The sequence below is a fragment of the Nipponia nippon genome, unplaced genomic scaffold (assembly GCF_047370975.1).
Source record: "Nipponia nippon isolate SJK-2023a ecotype South Korea unplaced genomic scaffold, ASM4737097v1 scaffold_6, whole genome shotgun sequence".
In the NCBI taxonomy this organism is placed as follows: Eukaryota; Metazoa; Chordata; class Aves; order Pelecaniformes; family Threskiornithidae; genus Nipponia; species Nipponia nippon.
Window position 1 is genome coordinate 36,613,967 of NW_028262380.1, and position 27,039 is coordinate 36,641,005.

Here is a 27,039-nt window from a genome sequence, read left to right on the forward strand (position 1 = left end):
TTTTTTCTTAATAGTAACAAAGATCAGAAAAAAAAGTTGCTAAGTTAATGAGTAACATTTTTACTCGGCTGATAAAGTGCAGAACACTCTTCAGAGGCACGAAAGCATCAAACACCTTAAGACTGATACCCTGAATAAACCTCTCCTGGATCTACATGTCAAATGTCTTTGTATGGACTACGTATTTTTTAGAAGAGAAGTTTTAATGGTTCCAGGATGGCCTGAAAATTAAATTTGTTGCAACTTTTCTCATGTTGTCTTTAAAAATAATTCATTAACCCATACTTAAAAAATCATTGAAAGATCTTCAAAATGGAAGTTACAGGAGAAATTACAATTTGGTAATACTAGCATGACTACTTGAGTACACATATACACGTGCATTTTAACATACTTTATATAGATACAGAAATGCTTTTAGATTCTGCTCTGTACCTCCTCTTGAAGTGGTAACAGTTCCCCAATGATCTCAAACCGAGGGAAGCAGCAGGCTAAAAGATTTCATTTGCCAGAGGAAAAGGAATAATAAAGAGTAACAGACAGAACAAAGGGTGTTTGACTATGAATCCTTTCCTGGCCACAAGTCAGGCAATAGCCAGGGATTAAGTTTTACCCAAATGGCTTTGAAATCTCAGAAAAATCACCCTATTTCTGCTGTCACAGAGCAATACCTTGTGATCAAATCAGGAATCAAATTACTGGAAATTAATTAAAACTCAAACTTTCCTCCACAATTTAGAGGATCTAATATTTGCCCTATTAATTCTATATTCCTATTACATCTACTAAACAGGAATAGCAGTTTCTAAAACTGATTATCAAAATGCATTTTATCTTGCATTATACTCAGCACTTTGGAAAAAAAAAAAATTGGTGGGAGTAGCAAATTGCATAACTGTCTCAGTGAGACTTGAGCAATATTTTTCAATACACCAGCTGTACAATCTGTTGTACAACAGTGATACACATTACCCAAGACACGACGATTTAAAATACACATTTGTGCTACGATGTCTCCTGATTGCTTCTGCTTAATCACGCCTGACCAGATCTATGCTGCAATCCCAACACAGCAGCATTCCTCCAGCTTCAACACAGTGCGCCCCAAGATCCTCCTCATTCTTATCTGACCACAGAATGATGATCTTAAAATATAACCTTTTCTGGACATTTTTTATTCATATACACCTGGAAAGTTCTTGCCACGTGCTTTACAGACAATGGCAATCAAGATTGTAGACAGCTTACAGGGAAACATGAGAGATTTGCTTCCAAGTCATGTGAAAGCAAACACGCTTGCACCCGGAACGATCCACTCACAGCTAACCAGAATGACATTTAGGATGTAAGGAATGGGCCTTAATACCATCATCAGCTTCCTGAAGTGGGAAAGGGACTCAAGGAGGGTTATACATGAAGCCTAGCAAGTGCTGCTTGTAGGTTTGCTCTGCAGCCTCCCAGCTGCCCCCAGAGGGATGCTTGGACAAGAACTCAAACCAGTTACTCTGCTCACCCCCGGGAGCAGCCCATCCCTCTCCCCTGACTGCCAAGAGCCTGCGGAGATCCACCTCTGGCATCACTCCCAGTCGGGACTCGTTAACTTAAAACTGGCTAAGTACAAGTGAAGAAATAATAAAGTTTACCTGGACTTTAGTACCCTTGCACTTCACACAACCTTTCCTTTCAAAGCAGGCCTCCAGCATGGAATTGCTTTTCTAGGTTAGTGTGCAGAAAACATTCAGTCTCTACATTTGACCCCTGCCAGTTGGGCTCTTGTCAACAGGAACAAGCCAAGAGTTTCCACCGAAATACTAACTGTACTTCACATCATAACTCATCAATATAAAACATTCAGTATCCGTTCCTTAATGTTAACGCCATCTCTAGCAAAGCATGCTATAGTTAGTATGCCAGGGTAACATACAGCCTGCTTGCAAATATTTGGGAGCTTAACAACCATTTAATTAACTATAAAGATGACTATAATCGTCCATAAAATCATAATTTAACTGGCTTTAAATGCAACAGAAATGGCAAACAAATACTGGTTTACGTGAGAGCCTTTCTGTTTTGTAAGGGACTATCGCCAGTTAAGCCTTATTCTTTTCCACTGAGTGCTTTTCAACCTTCTTCATTATCACAAGGGAACTCTTGTTTCACCTCTGTTGTGCCAGAATTACCTCCCTAGCTTGTTGCCTGTAACTGTCTGCTGGAGATAATTACTGGCTCTTGGTTTAAAAAGGCTAGCACATATCCGTAAAACTTTCAGCAAACCTAGTGATAGAAAGCCAAAACCCCCTCACTCAGGGAGGCTCTAATTTGCCAAGTTTTATCTTAACTATCCTGTGGCTCTGGCCAACTACAAGCACTCTGTGGTTATAGTTAAGTGAACAAACTTCTTTGACGCACAACAACAGAAAATATCTTGCGTCTACAATTTAATATAATACATTAACATAAATTACGTGCATAAATACTGTTTAGCCTGTTGAACAGAAGGTTTACTACAACTTCTTTAGGAAAGATCTGCTTAAAAAAAAAATAAATAAATGCTTTTCCTAATTTTTTTAAGACCACATCACTTATATAAAACATCTCCCATATGGCTGCTGTTAGCTCTGACTGATGCTTGTCTCAAGCAGCTTTCTTTGGAAATCAAATTACTATCCTTAACTTTCACATGTTTATGTTCCCAATTAAATGAAAACTGGAGCTCAGAAAGCAGTTTTCACCAGCTGACTGCATGTTTTGTTTAAATACAAGAGCAAGATATATATATATATATATATAGTTTTAGTTCTGTTTCTGCAGTGTCTTTCCAAACTTTTCTCTAAAGAATTTAAAAACAAAAAGTTTTCTAGACTTCTTGTTTTAAGTGGCACTTAATTTTCAAAAACATCTAAGCACATAACAAACAACGAATGGGATTTGTCCTCATTTATGCCTTGGGGATTTATAGCGCTACCCTGTGGGAAAAAAAATAATTATTGTTACTTAGAACAAAAGATTATGTAGCACATAAAATAAACGCTTAGCTCTCACATGGCACATTTCTTCAGTGGATTTCAAAACATTCCGAAAAACTGGGTAACCATAGCTATCCTTAACACACAGATGAGAAAGTGATCATCTGTAACTGGGAATGAAAATTCTCACATCCTGAACCCATACCAGCCAGAATCTTTCCTGTGCCAGTTTATCTAGTGTCTCTGTTCTCTCAAAGTCTGGGTACCACCATCTTGGGAGATAACAAGGTAGACTATATTCTGCATCATGCATCAGCAATTGAAGTATCAACTACATACTGATGACAGAATTTTTATTCAGTACCAGTGATTCTGCTGCTGGAAAGAAGTGACCTGGAAGTCAAACTCCCTGTCCCATGAAGTTTGCATGAAGATTGTTTGATAAATCATCCCTTGGCTTATAAATGGAACCAATTCAGTACAGCCATTGTGAAGGAAAATTAAGGAAATCACAGTGCAAAGCCACACTATATTAGAATTTATACACACTACTTCCCCGAAATGGGGAAGAGACTCTGATTACATGCTGCATCCTGTAAAATATAGGAAGCCAAAGCCCAGTTTCTCTTCTCCATCCAACCTTTTTAGCCTTTTGTTTCCTATGGATGAAGACAACCTTTAAACATGATTTTTAGCCTGGTTTCCACAGGAAATAAGGCTTGCACAATCACAGTCTGTGTGTGTGCATGTGCCAGAGAAGTCGAGCCTCACTAGACAACAGAGATTCTAAAAACAAGCGTTTGCTATGCCTGCTCCATCTGCACAGCGCTTCAGGCATAGCCACCTCCCACTAGAGAGGAGAGAATCCAGTCAAAAAACATTTGTCAAGGGAAATCTTACTTCGCTACTTTTGCTGCTTACAGAACTACGTTATTAATCAGAAAACATAAAACTAGAGTACAGTAACTTCATGGCACCTCATGATTATAGTGGTGGTTGCGATAGAAATCCCCTACAAAAAAATTTCTTGCCAACAGCCTGTTCTGGTGAACACTTGCCTATGATTTCACTACAGAAGAACTACAAAAAGGCCCTTTTCAAACAAAGGGTAGCTAACAAACAAAACCAAAACTACTGGTAGTGGGCAAAAAGAGGGCTCTTCAGCCTAGAATATTATCACCTTTTTTTCTAGAATACCATAAGTGAAAAGCCCCTTCTAGAAAAAGCACATTTTCACATTTACTTAAATAAGGGACAGATGTTGAACAAGTTACATGTCTGGCCTGGGTTGCACATTACCCCTTTTCCCCGCCAAACCCCAACGTGACTGAATCACCAAAACCTTTCTTATGTGAACTCACAACAATGATATATAATTGCCATTTTAAGCCAGACAATGTTTCCATCTGATTAAACAACTGGAGGGAACAGGAAGAATATGTAGATTTCTGTGGTATTACCCAGATTACTCTGAAATACCTTGGATCTGCACTAGCACACTAACACAGAAAAGAACACATTTTACTGGCAAAATCTGAAATGAAGAAAATTAGAAGGTGTGTTGCTTGTGCTGTTCTCAGCCATAGCTAAATCCTCCTTTTAAACCACATTTCCTGGAGTATTTTATGAACAAAGCTGCAGGTTGTGTTTATTAGACAGTTACACATACCAGAGGACTGATAACAGTAAGAAAAAAAATACATTAAAGATTTGTCCATTTATTCCTGTTTAAGAGCAGCTTAAACAAAGGCTTGACGAATGCAGTAACACATTGGCTAACCAGCAAGCTCGTTCTGCACCTCTGAAATGCATGCACACCAAAACATACCTTCCCTTGCAGATACAGATCATGAACGCTTCAAGAATGTGACCTAGCAATGTGACCACTCCAATTCTAACCAGCCTGAAGAAAACACAGCAACCTTAGTAACGACCAATCATATGACAAACACTGACCTCTGAGCAAAGTTCTAGTCCCTTGCCAGTTATTAACTTCAACCACGTAAACTGATCTTTTTAATCATTCGGACACAGCTTAAAGCATGATCTCCAGGTTCACCAAGTGGCACTAACTTTCAGAAACAGGTGCTAAATTGCCCACAGCCAGCAGACTTGTCTTACATGCATTCATCCTGCGTGTTTCCTGTGATTTAAATTTCCTTTTCTTTGTTCAAGTCCTGTGGCCAGCTGCCTCCTGATCCAAAGTGATATCCCAGCACATGTTACAACTATGATCATAAAGCTTCTGCTGGAGCACGGAACTTTCCCAGAGGATTCAGTCGAGGAGATTTTGGTGGCATTGCTTATCCTGGGAAGAAGGAGGGTGGGATTGTGTTTTTTTAACATATTGTGTGCTTTAAGAACGTGTTTCCTCAGACAATATCTTTCAAATGCATCTTTTAATAAATGTCCATGTCTATATTCCTGGCACACAATATGTTAAAAAAGGGGGACTTACCTGAACCCCTATGGTCTGATTCCATGCTCCAGTACAGTATCCAAAGTAGTTGTGATGTAACAACAATGTGCATATTGGGGCTTTATATCACTGTGGAAGCTGGCGGGCTGCAGCATAGGTCAGTGCCACAAGACCTGAAAGAAGAAAAACAAAGCATGCTTTTCAGCAGTAATATGCTAAACACCCACCTCTTAAAGCAGGAAATAGGGGCTTCCAGAAAATAAAAAAGAATACAGTACCTATGCAGGTCCACTGAAACGAATGCTATTTCATACAATTCTCACATAAGTACGAGAAATAAATGGTTAAGAAACGACAGGGGAGGTGGAGGTAGAGAATCTAAAGGGGACTACAAATATAACTCCCACACAGTGTTTTGAAAACATCTCTCTCCTTTTGCCCTATTTCCACGGAACGGCTGGAATCACGTTCTGACACCACCCCCTGTTCCATAGGCACTCACAGTCTTTGCAAAGCACCTCTCCACTGCAGTGCCTCAGGATTCTGCAGTGTCACTCCTCTTCTGCCTGGCTCTCTGCAAAGTGAAGTCATAGGAATGGATCAGCCAACCTGACTTCTCACTACCCTGCCCAGAATCCTTTGTGAACTGAAATGAGTCATCGCTCTGAAAAAATCCACGGCGCAACGTTCCAGGTTTCTCCCTATGTCTGCGCTGGCTTCTTTGTCTTTGAAACGAAGTGCCTCTGCTTCTGGAACGGTGCCCAGCTGCATTGTACAGGATAACAAGCCAGCCTCCTCATTAAGTGGACAAGAAAGCTATTTACATGCATTAGCAAAGACAAGTTAAAGCTTTAACCCTCTAGTCAAGACAAAAAATTTACCCCTAACATACCTGCCTGATGTAATACACAACCCCCCAATACACAAAACCACAAATGCACAGGCATACGTGCACACACACACTTACACGGACCAATATTCTCTTAAATTATTCACTATTTAGCATGACACTTACCAGTTTTTACTCTATTGATTAAAAAGAAAGATGTACTCTCCTTTGTCAGTCCTGAAGAATGCTGCAGACCTGCATGTAACAAACAGCTCTGCCGTACACTGGATCAAAGTTGTGCTGCTGCAGACTGTTTATCAAAAAATTAGAAGCAGTGGACAAGTTCTTGCAAGCTCATTTTTCATCATCCTGTTCAAGCATTTGGCCTCAAAACAAAGTGAGCCCTGAAACCATGCCAGACAGAAAATGTCAAACTGCTCCAAGTGCCGAGAGCCAGCAGAGCTGCTTCAGCTTCTGCTGCTACTGACAAAGAAGGTAATGCTCAGAACGAGGTCACTGTGTCAGGATCTCACTCCCAGTGCTAGGTTTTCCTTTGCTTGGTGAGGATATGCTAAGCTAAAGCATCAGGAAAACACAGAAGAGGAGGTAGGAATAGTGTGTGATGAGATACAGATGCTGCTGTTTTGGAGAAACATTTTTAGTTGTTTGGGGATTTTCCTTTAAGAGAAGGAAACATTCAAAATTGCCTTTACTGCAAAAGAACTATTTCTAGTTGTGATCTAGTCACCAAAATGAGGAGACTGATATGCAGAAATGGAGGGGCAAACAAAAACAGGAATGTCGCCATGGGACACTTCTTTAACGGTTCCTGTATCCTAAGCACTCTGACATAGTTTGAAGCATAGCAGGTACATAATCCATAAAATCCTGAAGCACAGCACTTCAGGGCTCACCTGTGCCGTGCTGGAACAGGCAATTCTTTTAGGTTCTCCCCTACATGAACACACCAGGTGTTTAGGACTGAATTAAATACAAAGGTGACCACCTCCCTGTGCTGTGAGCCCTAGCCTTACAACTACCCTGGCAATGAAAGAGTCAAACACAGCCTCAAATAGGTCTATGTGTTTCAAAAGGGTAAGCAAATAGCTGGGTTACACAACTAACAAACATCACTTGTTTACAGGTCTATGGTGATTGTTATGCAGCAAAGCCATATTATAAACAGGCTAATTTACAAGTGTAAGGTAGGCTGGGTGCTTTGCTACACCTGTAGTTACACAGTAGCCAAGATCTGAACATTAAAAGCTGGGCTTTTGCTATTACACAGAGTCATCAATTTCTATGTTCCCTGAAAGGCCTCATTCCAGGAAATCTTCCTTCAACTTTACAGGAGTTTTGCCTTCCCTGGGGCTGCAGGATCAGCCGCAAAGCCTCTAATGAATCCAACTTGGCATTTGCAATGTTTGGGTCCCTCAGGATCATCCTGCGGAAATTCTGGTTGTTTGTCTGCTAAGCCCACGCCCACTTTACAGCAATGAAACTCACTACAGTAAGAAAAATGTCCGTGGGCTTAAAAGTGAATTACAACAGGCACCTACCGAAAGAAAAAATGAGAGCTCCAATCTGCTTTTCCTTTGCTCCAGATGACATTCACGCAAAGCTGAGTAGCTGGGCCTGTGCATGCAGTCCTGTTTTCACACGCATGCACAAGTCTTGCAGCAGTAGTTACGCTACTACCACCACCGTTAAAACACTGGCGGAAGAAAGATGAGGGTAATACCGCGACCCAAATATCCTTTCTCTCTAACAAATTTCTCTAGCACTTGAACCCGAGTTCCACACTCAGGACCAGCTGCTCTGCACAGACAAATACAACTGCAAGCTCTTGGAGTGAGACAGTTCCTCTTGCATGTGTGATGCCCTAGAGACACCTAGAATGCACTGAGCGTGCACATGTACCCAGGTGCACATACACCTTGTGTGCACATGCACCTAGGCATGCCTTTACTCACATCCATCAGCTCACAGCACTGTTAGGCAGCCCTTTAATCGGTATTAAGAACAGCCAGAAGTACCTGATACCTCAAAGCATGGCAGAGAGCAGAAGTGAAAGGAGAGATCAGCAGCGGGGAAAAGGTAAATGAGAATGTTTAGAAGAGCTGAAGTTGACAGATAAACCAGCGCTGCCATCATCAGTGATGCTACTGCAGCATGACCTCAGAGGAGGAAGGCCTAGCCAACATACCACATGCACTTCCCAATCGAGGCAGCTACTCTGTTCCTCCATCCCACATCTCCCCCCCCCCAGCACACGACATAAGTTGGTACTGAAACAAAAGCTGCCTTACTGACAGTGTACGGCACGAATACACCATACACTCCTCTCTCTATAACTCCATGCATGCACGTGCATCCGAATAGACCAGTACAGAATACTGTATAGCCTGAGAGAGATCTCCATCATACACTGAGAAAGCAGATGATGTAAAGATCCCATTTTCTTCCTTTGCACATGCATTGTGTTGGAGTTGAACACAGGCTCCTTTGTCAAACTCCACATTAGCTTGCATACATCCTTGAGCCCTCCCAAGCCAGGGCCTGGGATTCCCTTCCTTTGCCACAGCCCTTTCACCATCACCAGAGGGAAACTCAAGAGAAGAAAAAGAATGTGCTCAAATGGGGGGCAGAACAAAAAAGGTCAAAAAAGAACACCACCAAAAGATGCCAAGAAGGTTATCAAGAGCATGAGAAAATTTAGACTAGCCTGTACCAGTTTCAGCGGATCCCGAATGTCAGAGGCTAAAATCAGCCTCAGCATTCGGAGTCTGTAGCTGCAGAGACTATGGTCATCTATCATTACAATTACTTCTACAGGAACCAACTTCACAATGCAGGAAACACCCAAACACCAGACTGGGAACACAACCTGTGGCCCCAGAAGAAGCCAGACTAAGGAACATCAGAAAGATACAAATTTACACTTCTATTTCTTTAAGAAACCTCTTCATACTACAAATTTTGACATACTAGTGCTCCACTAATAACAACTTACTTGCAGTATGCTAATAAGTTCTACTTGGCTTACCTGAACAAATCTTCTGGTTCCTTAAGAAATCACTTAAGAAAATACAAGAGGGAACATGATCAGGATATTAAATTCAGCAATATCCCAACAAGTAATGCCCATCTGTTTTTGTGCTAATGTTCTCTAGGAGCTTAAATAATCTTTCTTTTTTTCCCCTCCTGCTGCTTACACCCCGATGTATTTGCAGAGAACATACCTCCCCTCCTTCAGATCTCATTCCACTGGCTTTAAAAAAAGCACGCTCTTTTAGTGTTCTTTCCTATGTCTGCCCCTCCTGTCCCTTTAATCTTTCTAGAAGACTCTTCTACATTTACTCTAACTTACATAACTTTTCTTTAAAAAGCAACAACCAGAATTCTGCACCATATTCTAGTGCTCCAGCTAACCTCCCACCTGCGTCAGGTACAAGGAAATTGAAATGTCGATACTTTTAGTGGAAATGCCCTGCCCTATATATAAGAACGAAACTTGCTTTTTTCACAACTGTACTACATTAGTGGTTCACTGTCACCCCACAACTGAATAACTGGTTCCAGGCATCTTTTTTATGCTGCCTGCAACTAATGAGTTTGAAGCAAATATTCCTGGGTTTGACTCCCAAGACCATGATCTTACCCATTATACTTTAACAGCTCACTCTGTGGATATGATTAAGGATCTTTGGCCATCCCATTCTTCTTATTTGTTACCCATTTTTTAAGCATCTCCACTTTATCACACACTAAAAAGAGCCACAAAAACTATAATGAAAAAACAATACTTCAAATGTTACCTAATGCAGGACAGAACCATAACCCTGTGCCATGCTGGCTAATACAACAACCCAGTACACAGCATTTGAATGAATCCATCAAGCCTTAACGCGAAAAACAAAGCAGCCCACAAAACTCCCTCCCCCAAAAGCCCAGTAGGTAAAACAATTGTCTTTTTAGAATTCGACTAATAAATGAGGCTTCTTTAAATTATAGCTCACTGGAAAGTATGTGGTATTTTAAACCACACAGAATTCTCTAACAGATTTTGTAGCTAGGACCATGGGACAGGAGAGGAGGATGGTTGTTTGTTGGTTTTTTTGTGTGGTTTTTTTTTTATGCATAGGAACCTGTTACTATTAAATTAATTCGATTAATGTTAAAGCTATATTGTCATCGACCACACCACCACCCCACCCCCTCAAAAACAAAGCCTGCCTGTTTTCTGGCAGCAAACAGTAAATGCGAGGAAAGATAGAAGCATTAAAAAAATCTGACACTAGAGGAGATTTGGCAAGAGAGAGTGAGCACATGAGAAACAAAAGAAAAAAAAACAACAAACAATGCTAAGCCTAGATGTTTTCGTTTAGGGTGGAAATTTTATAAAGGCAGAGAAAAATATTCCTTTATAAACGCTCCTGAAAGCGCAGAACATGACTGCTGAAACACAACAATCAGCCTGTCTTAGCCACATGTTCTTCACTATCCTCTTCAGTTTAGCCAGAACACATTTTCAGTGTGGCTGGGGATGCTGCACCAAATATTCAGCAAGAGTCTAGTTAGCAGCTAAAATTCTTGAAAGGTAAAGGGATGATGAGCAATACAACCCAATGACATAGTGTACCCTCTCTCATTTATATTGACTGCTGTAACCATGGAAGGATTTTCATCCCAAAGATGATAACTGCAGTGGTCACAGCTTTTCAAACAAACAGTGATGACTGGCAGATAACTTCAGGTTAAAATAAGAACCTGCAACACTGAACACAAGTCCCATGGTACTGCAGCAGCCTTTAACAGCCCAGTTTTTCCTGGCTAGGAGAGAACTGATGAAAAGGCCAGGCATGGAATCAATTAAAATAGTGCCAAAAGTGGTTTTAAAAAGAAAAGGTTAGACACTCCAAAGACTTAGCAGTTGAGAGTTTACTGGGTCATTTTTTTCCCTGTGGTGGAAAGCAGAGTTTTCACTATGGCTGGAGTGCATTTGAGAAAATGTACTTTAATGCTTGTGAAATCAAAATACCTTACACCCTAATACATGCAGTAACTATACTAGGATATTCTGCCCCTATGCTCTACCTGCATGGGGTAGATACAGTAGCCCCTATTTCCCACAATGGCTCAAAATACTTTCAAATTCTGCCCTTTGGTCTCTCCTGTGTGGGGATCAGTTGTGAGGATGGGAACATGGGAAATGCCATGGCACAACAGTTGAGCAGCTCACCAGATCTGCTGCCTCTCTCATGCTGGTCGAGCACCTTAGAGGAAGCATTAGAAAACCAACTGCACACATTGCCACTAGCATATGCTGTGTCTTAAAGGGAAATGCCCTTGTTCCAGACAGAAAAACAGTTCTTTTGACGTCCTCAAGGACAGGGAGATTTTCATTTCTTCTCCCAATTAGCATGACTACCAGCAAATGCAGCAATCAAAAACTACCTCCCCAAATAAATGACAGTACCTGGAGCCAGTGGTTCCCACAATTAAACAACTCGCTAGATTAAATGTTTCCTCCCGTCCATTTCACATGGTTTTTGCTTCTTAATTTTACCGAGCACTTGTTTTATTACAGGAAGCAGTCAACCAAAACGTACAACAGGCATTTTACTACTATTATAACAGTAACACCTCCCTACCTCCTGCTCTTTTAAGTGAAATTTCAGGAATCTGAAAATCTCCCTGGACGTGAGCCATAAAACCAAACACAGTATCCAAAACAAGGATTAAAGTATCAATTTCACGGACAGAGCTCTCTTGCGTGACTTATTACATATTTCCTAATTTACACAGTCTTATGTTTAGACTTTTAATTACCACCCCTCCCCTCATCTAACATGTTTGCCACTGACTCCAGCAATGTGCAGACCATGCTCCTAAAAAAGTATGAAACCTAAGCTATTTGAGCACGGTTTTTCCAGTGTTCACTGCATTGCCTACACTAGGTTGCTGATGTCACTGTTTTGCAGAATTGCTCAGCTGTTTTACTCAGCTGTCGTTAGTGCCTTCTGAAGTCCTCCTTGCAGTCTTAATGAACCTGAACAACTGTGATCTGACAGATGAGGTTACCACTTCATTATCCATTCCATCCTTCAGATTTCTAATACAGGTATTAAAACCCAAACATTTGGTATTGATCCCTGCTGCACAGAACACTGTTAACCCTTTCCAGGGACCAGAACTGGCCATTCTTTTTTCTCCTCTGTATTCTAAACAGAGCTCGACAAGACTTTTCTCTTGGACTTTCACCAAGCATTTATAAAGCACTAGAGCGTGGAAGAGTCCTTGCGCTCCCCAAGTGTCTCTATGACCCAGTTTTCTGAAAGATGAGAACACATAAAAATAGTTGTGTCTTCGCCCTCTTATTCAGTATAGAGAGACCTAAACTAGGATATCAAGACTACATTCCTGAGATGATCTCAGGAGCTGCTGATGATCTCAACTTATACTGAACTAAACCAAAAGGCTAGCAAAAGGAGAGATTTGGGATAATTTCTTGAACAAATTTGGCAAGTAACCACTGGACACAGAAAGAAAATCACATATAACAAAATTTTGAGATCAAAGGATAGAGGTGGTATAAATCCAAGCTCTGAATAACTACATTTTATGCCGTAGCAAGATACTATTTTCTTAACACACATTAAAACAACCACAACAAAAGTCATTACTTATTTTGTCATTATGTTGTCATTCCTTATTCTGGACCGTAAGAAAAAAGGGCTTACAGTTACTGCCATATCCTTTCAACGAGCTATCCCCACAGGCAGTACTTTAACTCACCCAGACCTTACGGGCCCAAGGGCACGTGACTCCTATTCAGAAGGGTAAAAAGTGTCTCTGTCAGAGCCGGAGCTTGACAAGGCTCTCTGCTTCAAAAGCATTTCTGGTCATCAGTTAACACTGAATTGCACATGGTGAAGGGGATGGTGCATGTCCCTCTCCCCACCTGGCCACCCCCTTTGGGAGGCTGGAACTGCCCCGCAGACCAGCCCTTGGAAATGCCTACAGGGGATGTTGGCAGCCCTAAAAGCATTTTTTGAAACCTCTGCTGTTCCTCCTGCCTGTTTGGCAGCTACAAGTTTTAGTCTTAAAGAGCTGATGTCGAGGCTATGTAAAGAAAAATCTAGGCTATAAAGATTGAATTAGCAGCAGCAGAAGATGGGAGAGAAAACCAAGAAACAATATAAGTAAGAAAAAACACAGGAAAGGTTAAAAGGAAATGTGAGGAAAGACATGAATTTTGTTTGATTCCTAAAGCAGGCGATGCAGCATATGTGATGTTAATGATGAAAGAAGACTTGTTAAAAGAATCCAAATGCTTAGCAGGGCTAAACGGAAGCAGGAATAATAACCAAATGGTAAGAAATAAAATTAGTACCTCCAGCTGTAGGAAGGCTGGGAAAATGTACGGGTCTACAGGATTGCTGGAATAAGCAAAGTGGGAACAGGCTTCGTGTATCAATGAAGAAAGAAGGGAACAAAAGGACAGTTGTTTTGTGAAGGCCGATCTGCATGTGCTCTGCATCCACTCAATGCTTGCCTTTGTTTTGTTTTCTAGGCTGACCTTCACCCCGTGCCACACAGAGAATTCAATGAAAGCCTCCGTTCAAAGTCTCAATTGAAAGCCGGACAGAGCAAACCTATCTTGCGCTGCAGCCCAAAGCCCAAGTGCCAGCGACCCATCAGAGGGAGCATCCCCAGCAGCTCGGGCTGAGCCAGAGTGCCTCGCTCTGGCCAAGGGAACCTGCATCTTCCTGCGGCTTTGAATGAGCCCTCCCAGTGTCTGGAACAGGCGAAATAGCTAAAAAGAAACATTTAGCTTGTTCTCCAAAGGGCTGCTCCTAAGCTTTTATGATGAAAGATCAAAGCTAGGGGAAGGATGGGAGCCTACAGGACAGTAAGGAAAGCTGAGAGTAAATGAGTAGCGTGCAGGCTAATAAGGCACACATGCAACATCACTCCACTGAGGGAGCATGCTAATGGTTTGGGCAGTTTGAACCAAAACATGTGAAAGCAGTTAAGCATGTCATCACCAATGCTGTCTTTAGAAGTGTTCTGCTGCTTTATGAGCAGCTCTTCAAAACACACATGCCCATGTAGTTTCATAGAAAGAAGGTGTAATCGACAAGAACTTGAAAACGCGGGGCTGCCCAAAGTGCATCCTGCATGCCATGTGTAGTCTGCAAAGCCTCTGCATGAGGTTTGTCATTTTTTTCTTTAAATTGTGGTATTTTATTTTAATTCTGGTACTACATTTAATTGAGGTATGGCAACATGGATTTGTTACGCAGCATCCCGTTTGGTACACTCTCTGAAGACAATCTGGAGAACATCTGTGTAACAGGGAGAAGATGGAAACTGACCTCAGGGCTTTGGTCTAAAAGACTAATTTACTGCCAGAATTATCTTCGTGTAATTATACCTATGTAAATCCACATTTGTTCTGGAATAAGAGCATTTTTTTAACCTGATTTAGCTTATACAACTTCCAAAAGTTACATCAATGGGGGCAGTTGTACATGCATAATCCTGCTAAATTCATCTGCATGATCTTTCGTATCACGCATAAAAAAAGTGAAAATTAGAAATGGAATAATCGATAGTAAAAATAAAATACTAATTTTATTAGAGGCAAGAATGTCTTCCTGTTGTTCAATCATATGCTCCCTAATATATTAAAAAAGTAAATGTTAAAACAAAGGTATTACCCTTTTCTTTTACTAATATTTTTTTCCTAGGTTCCAATAGCTTCACTCTTGAAGAGTAGACAACCATTGACATTTAGAGTTTCAAGTACTATTTCTCTAAAAACTTCCTGTTATGGTCAAAGGCAGAGATATTAAAGGAGCCAAATTTGGTTCCTATTGCCATATGTTGTTTCTAATAGTCACAGCTTGAGCTTCAAAACTGACGTAGATCTGCACTTCCCTTTATCTCCATTGAGTGCTGCTGTACTCTCAGTACTTCTGCAAATCAGGAGTTACTCAGGAGTTACTTAGGAGCCTTATTTTAGGCACTCATTTCTGGAACCTGGCATAAAAGCGCAAACTTGAACGTGAAAAGAATCCATGCACGTAAGATATTTGGGAATATCTGAAAGTCTCGGACACAATGCCTGAAGTTATGCATCTCTTTCGTACTTCCATCGATAAGTAAGAGCCTAAAAGTCTACTTTAGGGCATAAAGGTTTGAATGTGATTTACACGTCTTTTGTCCTGCTCCTGACAATTTGGGTGGAAGTTTTGATGTAATTAGTGTTTCCAAGGAAAGTTTTGGGTTTGCAAAATGATATTCTTAAGATGAAGAAAAAGAAAAGAGGGTCACAGAGCAGTAAGTTCTTGGCTTTAGAGAAAATCATTCTGGTATTCAGAGTCACTTCCTCATGATATCTTTGGAGACTGAGGACATGAAAGCTTTGTGTAACTTCCCAGTGACATTTTACTCCTGATAACGTAACTTCTTTCAAGGGCAGGAGTAACCTTGCCAAACATAATCACCACAAATTTTCCCCTCATATGCAGCCTCTGACTGTGTCATTCATCACCTACGCAGACAGACATTATGCAAGCCTGTTTGCCAGATACTGCTCCTTAGGAAGTGCTTGCAGAACACCAGAATTACATAAATTCTCCCCCAGGCCTCCAGAGAGTGGGCCATCTCCTTCAACCATGGCTTCCACCAACAGTGAAGTCACAGTGCTGGCTTTGTGATATCACAGCATTCTCCACAGCAACAGCCTGTGAGGTCACAAATAAAGGATTATCACTTTGCTGCAGGATTAAGGGAACTAAGAAGCTGGTCTGTCAGGAAGATGGGTTTTAGTTCAAATAATGGGAATTAGGAAAATGCTGAAAATAAATGGGTTGTAAATTGTCTTTGTCTGGCATGCCCCCTTTTTTCAATAATACTGTAAAATAAGATATTGCTTTCTTTGACAGCTCCCAAGTAACTGAGTGAACTGCAGGCTGCCTCTTGAGCTATTACATGCGAGATGAATCCTGAAACAACTTCCATATCTTTTGACACCTCAGTCATTTGATTTTGCAAATGCAGACAGCAGTCAGACCCTCTCCTCAAATTGTCTGCTAGTTTATTCACAGGTGTTCAAAGCCAGCAGTAAGTTCCAGAAAATGACCAAAAAAAAACCCAGAAAAGGAAGTCTGGAAGCACCTTGCCTTAGCCCACCTTACTGTTTAGGTAAGGATTTGTGAAGATGATTCCAAACTGGGAGTCTATGTTCCTAAGAAAGTTTGAAAAAAATATGCATTCTAAGTTACAGTGCTTTAAATACTTGTTTAAAAAGCAAGAAACAGTGATTATTTAGAAGAACCTTCTCTGCAAAATATACTTGTAGTCATGGGAATCTTTACCACTAACATTACTGTTAGAATAAAACACTTGTACGAATAATTTCATTACACTCTTAGTGGTTCATTTGTTTCAACAATATCTGGTTTACACCCCAGCGAATACCCTGTTTAAAAATTTTGTAAAATACAAAATTACAGAACCTGTTTGAAACTATTCAAAAACCTTTATCTCCCCACTTCCCCACCACGGAGCAACTCAAGAATAGCACAAATACAATCACTTGATGAATGCTTCCTGGCCCCTCAAGGAACCCCTGAGGCTCCCATGCAACTATCCAGAGCATAAATTTAAAGTTAATTTGGTTTCAGTTTTTAAAGGGAGTTATAGTCCATCAGCGGAGGAAGGAATGAAAGGAAGGATGATACCAGCTGAGAACAGACTTACTACATTATTCACAGAAATCCTATGCCCCATGCATGCTTGCACACGAAAACACTCTTCCTGTATGTCTGAAGTAATTGCCCACTTTTCCAGATGCCTGGCAACTGAGGCTGCCTGATGTCTGGGAACTAGCTACTGCATGCATATAGACTCATCTCACATGTGCAGCAGGTTCAACACATCAGGTGTACTATGCATGCATAATTTACCTGTCGGGGACTGTCCCAGATTTTAAGATTAAGATCTAAAAATCCTAAAACAGCCTGGTTTGTAATTTGCAACCTGCGCTCTGACGCAACCATAAAGCAGCTGTACAGTGCAAGAGCATCTTGCAACTGCAGGAAAATTTTGAGTAAGGGCCTACTTGCAGCTTACTGGAGCTGGAAGGAGAGACTTCCAGCATTATGAGCGTAGGCACTAATACCAATTTCCATTCTAGGACTGGAAGAAAACATTGGACCATGTTGCAGTAGCTGATCAAGCCTTCACTGGGAGTCTCACCCACCGCTCTGGAAAATTTAGATCTCTATTTTGCAGTTGGACGACTGTTAAAAACGTTGAGAAGAAATAATGTAGACAGACTGATGAGATGCTTCACAGTGTTTTACATATGCTTTGAAATTTTGTAACCGATTTCCAAATGTATTTGTTTCTTTGCCCTCCAGCACCGGCAATAAAGAACCTCAAAGGAAGGGCCTAGATGTACCAGACCTGCTCGCTTTGCCACCAGCCCCTACAGCTTTCCAGGCCCGCACACAACGGCCGCGCTCAGCCCTGCTGTAGGACCCCACCGCCCTCGAACGAGCCGTGCGCCTAGGCCGTGCGCCTAGGCCGGGGCCGGGTTTCACCCGGGCCCTCTCTTTCAGCCTGCGCTGAGGAGAAACGCAGGGCCGCTACCGGAACGGTCCTCTTCTGGCGGCCCGCCGCAGCACGGCGCACGTTCAACCGCCAGCCCCCCCCCCGCCCCCCCGCCAATCCCGAACACAAAGGCAAGGCCCCGTCCACGCTTCCCAGCGGGAAGAGCAGCCCCGCCGGTACCACCGGCCCGCCCGCCACACCAACCCACACTCGCGCTGCCGCTGCTGACGGAGCTTTTATTCTGAAGCAAAGCGGGAAATCGACTCAAACGGGAAAGAAACGCTGCTCCGCCGGCCCGGCCCGGCCCGGCCCGGCCCGCGGCCCGGGGACGCAGTACCTCACCAGCGGCACCTCCCGGCGGCGCTGAGGCGCGGCCGCCCCGCACCGCCGCCGTCCCGGCATGCCCCGCGCGGGGGCACGGCAGCCCGTCGCCATGGCAACGCGTGGCGGCAACGTCTGCGGCCCGTCCCCAACATCTCCCTTCCCACATCTTAAAGGAAAGATGGCAACGTTTCAGGGCCCCCAAAACAAGGAAGAAAAGCAATATTCACCTAGTTCAAAGATGCGACGTTACCCCCACCTTTGCGCTCCACGTTTTCACATTTTCAACCAAAACCGGGGACAGCATTTTCCTTCAGCGAAGGCCACCCGTGCCCGCGCCATGTTGGATGCGGGAGCAGTTCCCACAGGACACGCACCTCTCTGCGCTGCTGCCGCCTCAGGAACCACTCGGGTCCCAGCTGGGTGGAGCTCAGAAACAAAAAAATTTTTTGTTGATTGGTTTCTTTGGACTTGAGGTTGTGGGGTTTCTTTGTGCTTTTGTTTGAGGCTGGGGATTTTACGTGGTGGTAAAGCAGATTTCCATCCAGTTCCTGCATCAGCGTTCTGTCCTCATGAGAAACCTTCCCACCTGAAGTGAAGGCATGGCGGGGGCTTGGTACTCCAAAAAGCAGTAAAGGCACAAAACCCCTTTTGCCTCCCCGAGGGCAGCGGCGTGACGAGACGTGTGCTGCTGACACCAGAAGTAAATCGGAACAGTCACAGCAACCAAATCCACCCCCTTCTTCAAAAGGTTAAACCCTTCAAGTATTTTATGCGACCTTTTAACTCAGCATGGCTTCAAAATCGATCCAAAATTTTTGTTGTTTTGTTTTTAAAGTTTAAGAAAGTAAAACAAAGGACCACAGCAAAATACTCCCCACTGGCTGCTACTAAGGTAGAATCAACACTTGTACAGAAACTTGGGCCAATTTCCCACTTTTTTAAAAAGAAGTTACTGTTTAAAAAGACAACCATAAAGGAAATGTTTTTGCACAAGAAGGGTAAAAAGACCCGCTACCTCTATCTTGAATAGACACAGGAGTTTCTATGACCCAAACATGTTTTGTAAAAACAGTGACCAGCACACATGCTGAAAACGAAAGCTGCAGTGCAAATCAGAAAGCTAAAACAAACCACATTCTCCATCTCTTGGTTCTGCTTATAAAATACTGTCTGACTATACAGCAAAAGCAAGCAGGTGAATTAGCTTATAAAGGCAAACCACAGGGTAACAAAGGTGCCTTGCTGTGGATCCTGAGGATGAATTTGAACTTTTCTCTGAACTGGGGCCGAAGGCTTTCTTCACAAGTGTAAATGGGCAACTTGGTTTCTAGGGCTGGTGTGTCTCATGGTCCACGGGCATCAGCAACATGTACAGCCTAACCACACCAAGCTCAAGAAAGCTAAAGCAGTATTTGTGTCACAGTAATTCTGTGTTTGGGATGCAGCTGATGCAAGCCCTGGAAAGACAGGGGAGGTCTGCAGCGTGCTGTGGTCAAGAATCAGCACCATGACCTCATCCTCCTCCGGCGCTCAGGCATGAGGGAAGCTGAGAATGGACTAGCAGCCAATTAACTGCTGATTGAGCCTGAATTTCAATGTTCTTCCCTTTATGAGCTCACTCATCGTTTGAATTACTTAAGGAAGTTGCACAAATGCTTTTATTCCAGACTTCGACATGCAACCCATTACTGGAGCTGGCTAACTTTAAAGAAATGGAAACTTTCTGCTTGAGCAATGGAAAAAAAGATCAAGAAGGTAACACGGCAGAGTGATGCCGATTTTGAAAGGCAACTGCCACCACTCTAAGCAAGACTGAGAATGGCTGCATGGCAGCACAAGTGCTAGGATTTCCTCTGCCCTGCAACTACACACAAGAAATGCACCCACAATCCACCAGACCACTGGCACAGCCGTTTCATATCAAACAAATGGCTGCAAGAGTGAAAAAAACCCCAAACCTCTCTAAATCCATTTTCCCCATGCCACGCAGTATAGAAAAGCAACAGCAGGCTATTCCTATGATCATGCAACCTCTGGCACACAGGAAATCCCAGGCCAAGACTCAGCATAGAAGCTAAAAGATAGTGCAAAGATTTTTAAAAAGTCATGCCACCATATTGCATCCAAAGCATTTTCTTGCCTATACATTGATTTCCCATAGTATTGCTCGGGCTTCTCTGTTTGCCATTAATCTTTGAGACCTTTAAATGCTGGCAATCATCTTTCCTTTACTAATGCCACTGGAAGCCATCACTTCCTCTGCAAGTCAGGTATGAGGAAATGGTTCTTTACCAGGTGATACCAGCAGTGTCTGGCATTTTACAAGATCTGGAAGAAGACCGGCCCTGCCCCAAGGAGTTCACAGCCTAGTTCAGACAGAGCCAACATGTTTCAGATACAATCTATGAGGCCATGGAAGCATGGAAGCATGAGATCACTTCCTCTTTATGATCTTCAGCTTTACATATTTATCAATTACTTCTTTTAAAAAGGTTCCTTTGGGGGCAAAAAAAAAAGAAAAAAAGAAAAAAGGCTCATAATGATTTTATCAGTTTTGGTATTTCTTTGGGACCAACCATGTACCTTTTGTTATTAAACATTCACAATTCCCTTTTTTCCTCAAGTACAGGAGGAGAAACCTGGCAAACAACCAGGGAGGACAAGATGACTGACAATAGCTTACAGCTAAACTAGCAACTGCTCAACCAAATTGCACAATCCATAGAAGATGTGCCACGACTATTAGCTTAAGGATGATAAGCCTACAATCAAAAGCCATCATTTCTATTGGCATCTCTTGCTTGTATTTAAAGAAAAGAAGGAAAAATCTGGTGCTCACATATCTCTGCAGTATCTGAAAGCAAAAGATTCCTTAGCCTTCTCCACATAGTTTCTGTTAACTGGAAGCCTGGAATGATATAACTACTACCTCCATATACAGGACTTGCCCAGCAACTAAAATTCTGGATTTTTGTTGGAAGCTTACAGGATGTTTTTGCTCTTTTCTCCTTCAGTGCTAAAAAGGAAAGATTATGGCAAAGATTAAACTAGGCTAGGCACTCAATTTGTTCCAACTTCCCACCTAAGATGCAGGTACAAAAATGTCAACCTGAACTGAACTAACAGATGATCATCAAGCAAATTAGTTACAGCAAAAACCAAATTTGAGGCTCTGCACTGACCAGTTATAACTCCAGGAGGATATCCTCAAACAGCACACCTGGATTCTTCCAGCCACGAGGAAAAGCTCCAGAACAGGTCCAGAACACCTAATTCCTGCAGGCTAATCGTCAGGACTCCCTAAATGGCACCAGGAAAACAGCTTTCATTCAAAAGCAAGGGGTGGTCGAGATGACATAAAACTACCCAATGCATTTGTGGTGCATTCAGTGCTGCGACTGTAACTGATGGAAGTGTGCCTGGGCCAGCTTGACGCTACCCATGTAGGGTAACTCCCTGACCATTCAAATAGTTTTTGCAGTCTGTGTTGAACACTGTGGTGCAACAGTTACACTGCCTGTGTTAGTAGAGCTGACTAGGTTAGAGTCAGCTCTGGCCTGCCTATACAAAATGAAGTCATGCTTACAGCCCCTAGTACTCAGCATATCCTAGGCATATGTGTGGCCCTTTCAGACTTTTTTTAAATTTTGAAATCTAAGCATCTGGAAAACCTTACTGAATAGTTTATGCAAAATGGTCTCTCCCATGCCAGAAATCTTCCATTTATAACAGAGATAGGGTTAAACAGGCAATAAAAAAACCATACATACCCAAATTGCCCTTGAAACACTCATGTCAGACACATATATTAGAAATTATATACTCTTCTTTGTGCTTAAAACCTTACCAGGAAATCAGGTGCTTTTAACAGGCAAAAACACCTAAGCTGGCAGTGGAACCAGAACCAAATTCCCTTCAACAGCTCTGGAGAAACCAAAGCAGAGCTGCATGGTTAAAATCAGCTCACAGCACTCAGCCCCTGTTCAGCTGCACTGCCAACGGGTGCATTTGGGTAAGCCTCAAAAAGATCAAACCATCCCAGCCTGACCTACAGCGGAAAACAAAGCTATTGTTAACAACTATTTTCAGCTAGATCCTCTGGACTAATACTGAAAACGCTGTTGACCGGACATCATCACTGCTACTTCAGATGGCATAAGAAATCCATCACCACACCTGTGATGTTTTGTGGTATTTCCCCTTTGTTCATAGGAAACTGGAAGCTCTTACACAGACAAGTCATCGCTTGCCACAGCATTCGGAGATGCCTAACTGCACAACAGAGCTAACCAATCTAAAGGCTAACCATTGCTCTCCTGACCCATCCCAGGACAGCCAGCGTCCACGGCTGATCCCCTCTCCATGAGTTAGTTTAGGGAGCTAACCCAGCAAAAGGCTAGTCCTGCCAAAAGAACCTAAATATTTTATGCCAAACCGTGATGGAGTGCCCTGTTATGACAGAGGCAGCTCCATCTCAGAGCAAAGTAGGAGGCAGCAGGCCACAGGCGAGGCAGGTATGGAGAAGCAGGACCTCCTGCTCTGGGGGCCGCTAGTTATATGTAAGAACTGCTCAGTTACAGAACCATAGAATTTTATAGGTTGAAAAAGACCTTTAAGATCATCAAGTCCAACTGTTAACCTAGCACTGCCAAGTCTGCCACTAAACCATGTCCCCGAGTGCCACATCTACCCATCTTTTAAATACCTCCAGGGATGAGGACTCAACCACTTCCCTGGGCAGCCTGTTCCAGTGCCTGACTACTCTTTCAGTTAAGAAGTTTTTCCTAATATCCAACCTAAACCTCTCCTGGCACAACTTGAGGCTGTTTCCTCTAGTCCTATTGCTTGTTACCTGGGAGAAGAGACCGACCCCCACCTCGCTACAGCCTCCTTTCAGGTACTTGCAGAGAGCAATAAGGTCTCCCCTCAGCCTCCTCTTCTCCAGACTAAACAACCCCAGTTCCCTCAGCCGCTCCTCATAAGACTTGCGCTCTAGACCCTTCACCAGCTTTGTTGCCCTTCTTTGGACAGGCTCCAGCACCTCACTGTACTGTTATCATGAAACTCCATTGTATTATGGCCACTCACCACAAAAATGACTGACACAGTCACCACCCTGACAGCAAGTCCATGTGACAGCTGGAATTTTCAAGGGGCTTTAAAAAGGCTTACTAAATTCCATCTGTTTTAATGGCATCTGGGTTCAGGTCTATCGGCACAGGTTTTATCAACAAAGGCCAAGTTTTGCAAAAGCAAGCACATTTTGTCATATCCGATAGACCATCAAGACTTCAACAAAGTAAGGACACATAGTTGGAATAAACAAGAATATAAGTAGCAAGTGCACGTTCCAAGAACGCGTTTAAAAATAGTGCTGTTCTGACAGAGACAGCATGTACCCATTTTCATCAGTAGTACCAAGGATCTGTTAAAAACCATCACCAGCAATAACTGAGCTTCCCAAGGAATATGGTCTATTAGACATTAGATACCAACCATTCTAGTGGAAAATAACGTGCAGAAGAAGACAGGCAGAATCATGCATTTCTCCACCCGCTGCTGGAGCATCTCCCCAAAACACAGATGACACCCAGTCAGAAAGAATGGCTTCACATGAATGACATCCTACTGTGTAGAATACAATTCCACTGATAGTAAAACCTATCAGAAAACTATACTGATATTGTGAAATATTAATTTTGGAGAAAGGGAGAAATATTTTGACAAATGTCAGAACTTCCTGTTACTGTATTCCTACATGAAGTGTTTCTTTCTCTCCCTTCAAATTAGTTTGTTCTGAAAGGCTGCATTAGGTAGAGCAATATTTAAAACATTTAAACGGTCAAATTTGAAACAAAACAGCCTGATCCTGCTGGAATTAAGTATTTCATCTGATCTAAAAATACTGGGTTTGGGATTTTCTTCCACGTGAAATTTGACTACTTTGGAGCTCTGTTTCAAATCAGAAAACAATTTCCTGAGAATCCAAAAACCTCCACAAAATAGAGCTTCTGTCTACTAGTCAAACATATGTAAGCCTCAAGTTTTACAATACGAGTTTCAACATATGTCCTCACAAGAATATCCAGTATCATATATTTCCTCATGTGAAACTTGAGAAGCTTAACACATTAATTTCAAATGAAAACTTGCATTCAGTCTGAGCAGGATTTGAACTTGAAGCGTTTTTGCCTTGTTCTGCATCTCAATCACTGTTTTATTAATGTACTTTGTGAATGCAATACTTGATTGATTTGCATGTGTTTATAAATATGTATGTACAACTCGAAGTAGGAAAGCAGCAACACCATTACATCAGCCTCAACACCTGCACCATGTTGACTGAAGCAGAGAAGACTGTCTATTGTTTCTTTCTTACTAACATCTAATGTCCCAGACTTACAAACTCTTTACTTCTCTGCCAGTAACAGAAATCATGCTGACTCTATTTGACTTCTAATTTCCACTGTGACTGGAGAGGCAGGTCTTAAAGAAAAAAACAAAACAAACCAAACAAAAAAAAAAAACAAAGCAGTGAAAGTATCTAGCAAGTATTCTTATAATTTTTATAATGACATTTGCCCCAAGTGCCTATTTGTGTAGAAAATGTTCAAATTGTTCCATTTAAAAAAGTCTACAGTCCTAAGGGAGCCTTTAGAGTTATATACAAAACATTTTCATGCAGATTGAGGGCATTAAGCACTTCATGCATGCAACAGAAAAAAAAAAAAAAGCTTGAAGAAATGTTTCAAAAAGAAAGCAGGAATATTTTAAGTCTGAGGCAGAGATCTTGTCCATCACACTCTCAGAGAAAACAAACTGAAAAGAAACCAAAAGGAAACAGCTGATAAACTACAGAACAGATTATTTCCAAAGACTTAGTCAGCATCTAACGTAAATGACTGTCACAATAATTCTTCTTTTAATCTAAAATGTAAACCTTAAAAAACACCTCGTTTTGCACCACAGAAGTTTACCACTCTTTATGCTAAGCTATGCATTTAGGCAGAACAGACAGTAAGGATCCAAGACAGCCAGAGCTGGGACAGACACTCACCATGCATCACCCAGAAAACAGCATTGCTTCAGCAAAGAGAAAATTCAGGCAGGAACTGAGACCAAGATTGCTAGCCATGACAGCAGTAGGGTAACGGCACAGCCTTCTAACAGTAGCAACAAAACCTGGTTTTAAAATGGTTCTAGAGCCATTTGTGAAAAGGTTTTAACAGTCACCTGCAGCAGCAGCAAGAGACAGAACTCAAACACCCCAAGTGCATGTGTCTTCAGATTCAGGCCCCTACCAAAAGGCAGCTGTGGGAATGGTGTTAGCTGGAGAAGCATCTGAATACCTGGAAGACAGGCTACAAAGGAGCAGGCATTAAGACAAACCCCTGCGGGGCAGCAGGACTGCTTTGGAAATGTTTATTTTTAATTTCAAATATTGATTCTGAAGTGATAAAGAGAAGCCTCAAGCAAAGGAACCAGAACAGCGATATTGTCTAGAGCATGATTTCATCCTCCCCACCTCGCGAGTTGTGTATCAGCTCAGAAGGACACTGTCAAGCTTAGCAGCCCAGGCTTGCTGCTGGAAGAGCAGGATCCCGCTGGAAGAATGTGGAGCTAGCAGGGTTTTTCAGGTCAGGCTGGGACCTGGTACAAGGCTGCAGATTAAGCAACTTGAGTGAGTGAGGCGGGAGTCTCAGAAGCAGACAATTTGCTCCTGGGAATAAGATTTGGAGTGCCTAACCAAGCATTTCTGTAAGAAGGGACTGCCAGTCCTCAGGTTGTTCCTACTTTGATGTTCAAGGGATCAGAAAGGGTAACCTTTCTGTAAGTGAACAAATCATACTAAGAAAACATTCTGTGTCACCAATTTCTAATGCATGCAAAAATACTCTGGAAAAACAAGTTTTGGTTGCTGCATGGCAAAAACTCCAAAACTACTTTAAAGATCTGCTGCGGTTTTGCCCTAAAGCTCATCAACACTCAAAGCCCATGAAAAGCTGTCATTTTCTCACTGCTACTGAACTTATAAAATAGCAATAATAAAACAAGCATTGTGAAAAGAGGATCTACACTGGTGGACAGATTCTTGAAACCTGGACACCACATTCAGGCATTTGTCTGCCATCTCTGTGATCTTATGCCCGAGCTCTGCGGTCAAGAATACAGATGATTTGCGAGTCTTTCTACTGTCTCTTTTTGCAGCCCCGATCCTTAATAACATCATTTAATATTAATTGTCTGTTACCAAGATCTAAACGAGAAAGTTCTACGACATTCTTATTGCCTCTCACAAAGATGAGCACCTAACACCAGCTGTTTTAAATGGAAATTTAATGATGGATAGTGTCTCACAAAACAAGGTAGACATACCACTGGGAATGTCCCCGTGCCTCTTTTGTATTGGATGCATCATTCTTGTAACAGTCAGGGCTATTCATTAACCAGCTATTAGCTGAAAAAAATAAAACGTCCGTTAAAAAGCAGCATCAACTTTTTGAAAGTGCAGTAAACTAGGACACAGCTAAACTTTAAGAGGCAGAAAAGGATTTTAGCTAGAAACTTCATCCTGAACTTCTACTTTATCTAACTGGATCTCATACCTTGAAGAGATCTGCCATAAAAATCCAGGTAGATTATGAGCGGGGGGGGGAGAAAATGATGATCTTTCAGGAATACCATGGATAAAGCCACGCAGCCTCTTGAGAAGAGAATCCCTCATCTTGGGAGTTAATTTTGTGCTGCCTTCTATTACAAACCCAAAGGATGCACACAGAACTGTATGGGTGAAAGTGATTTAAAATGTGTTTCTAATTATGCTTGAATGAGGAGCTGCTTGTGGAGTTATTCACACAAACTATTTCCGTTTG

General features: G+C 42.1%; 1 protein-coding gene across 5 annotated transcripts in view; it reads right to left on the minus strand.

The window, feature by feature from the left end:
• STOX2 (storkhead box 2) overlaps window positions 1-27,039 on the minus strand; it is a 144,581-nt gene that overhangs the window by 14,793 nt on the left and 102,749 nt on the right. Inside the window, exon 1 of one of the 5 annotated variants that reach the window (XM_087737084.1) lies at window positions 5,888-6,006. The exons of 2 other annotated variants lie outside the window; for them this stretch is intronic. Coding sequence is in view for 2 of the 3 variants with exons in the window: in XM_009474815.2 (XP_009473090.2) it covers window positions 5,425-5,497 (73 nt within the window). In the remaining variant the exon portion in view is untranslated. Of the gene's footprint in view, window positions 1-5,087; window positions 5,196-5,424; window positions 5,567-5,887; window positions 6,007-27,039 lie in introns of those variants that run through there. 2 more of the 5 variants (XM_009474815.2, XM_087737083.1) reach the window with 2 other exon arrangements.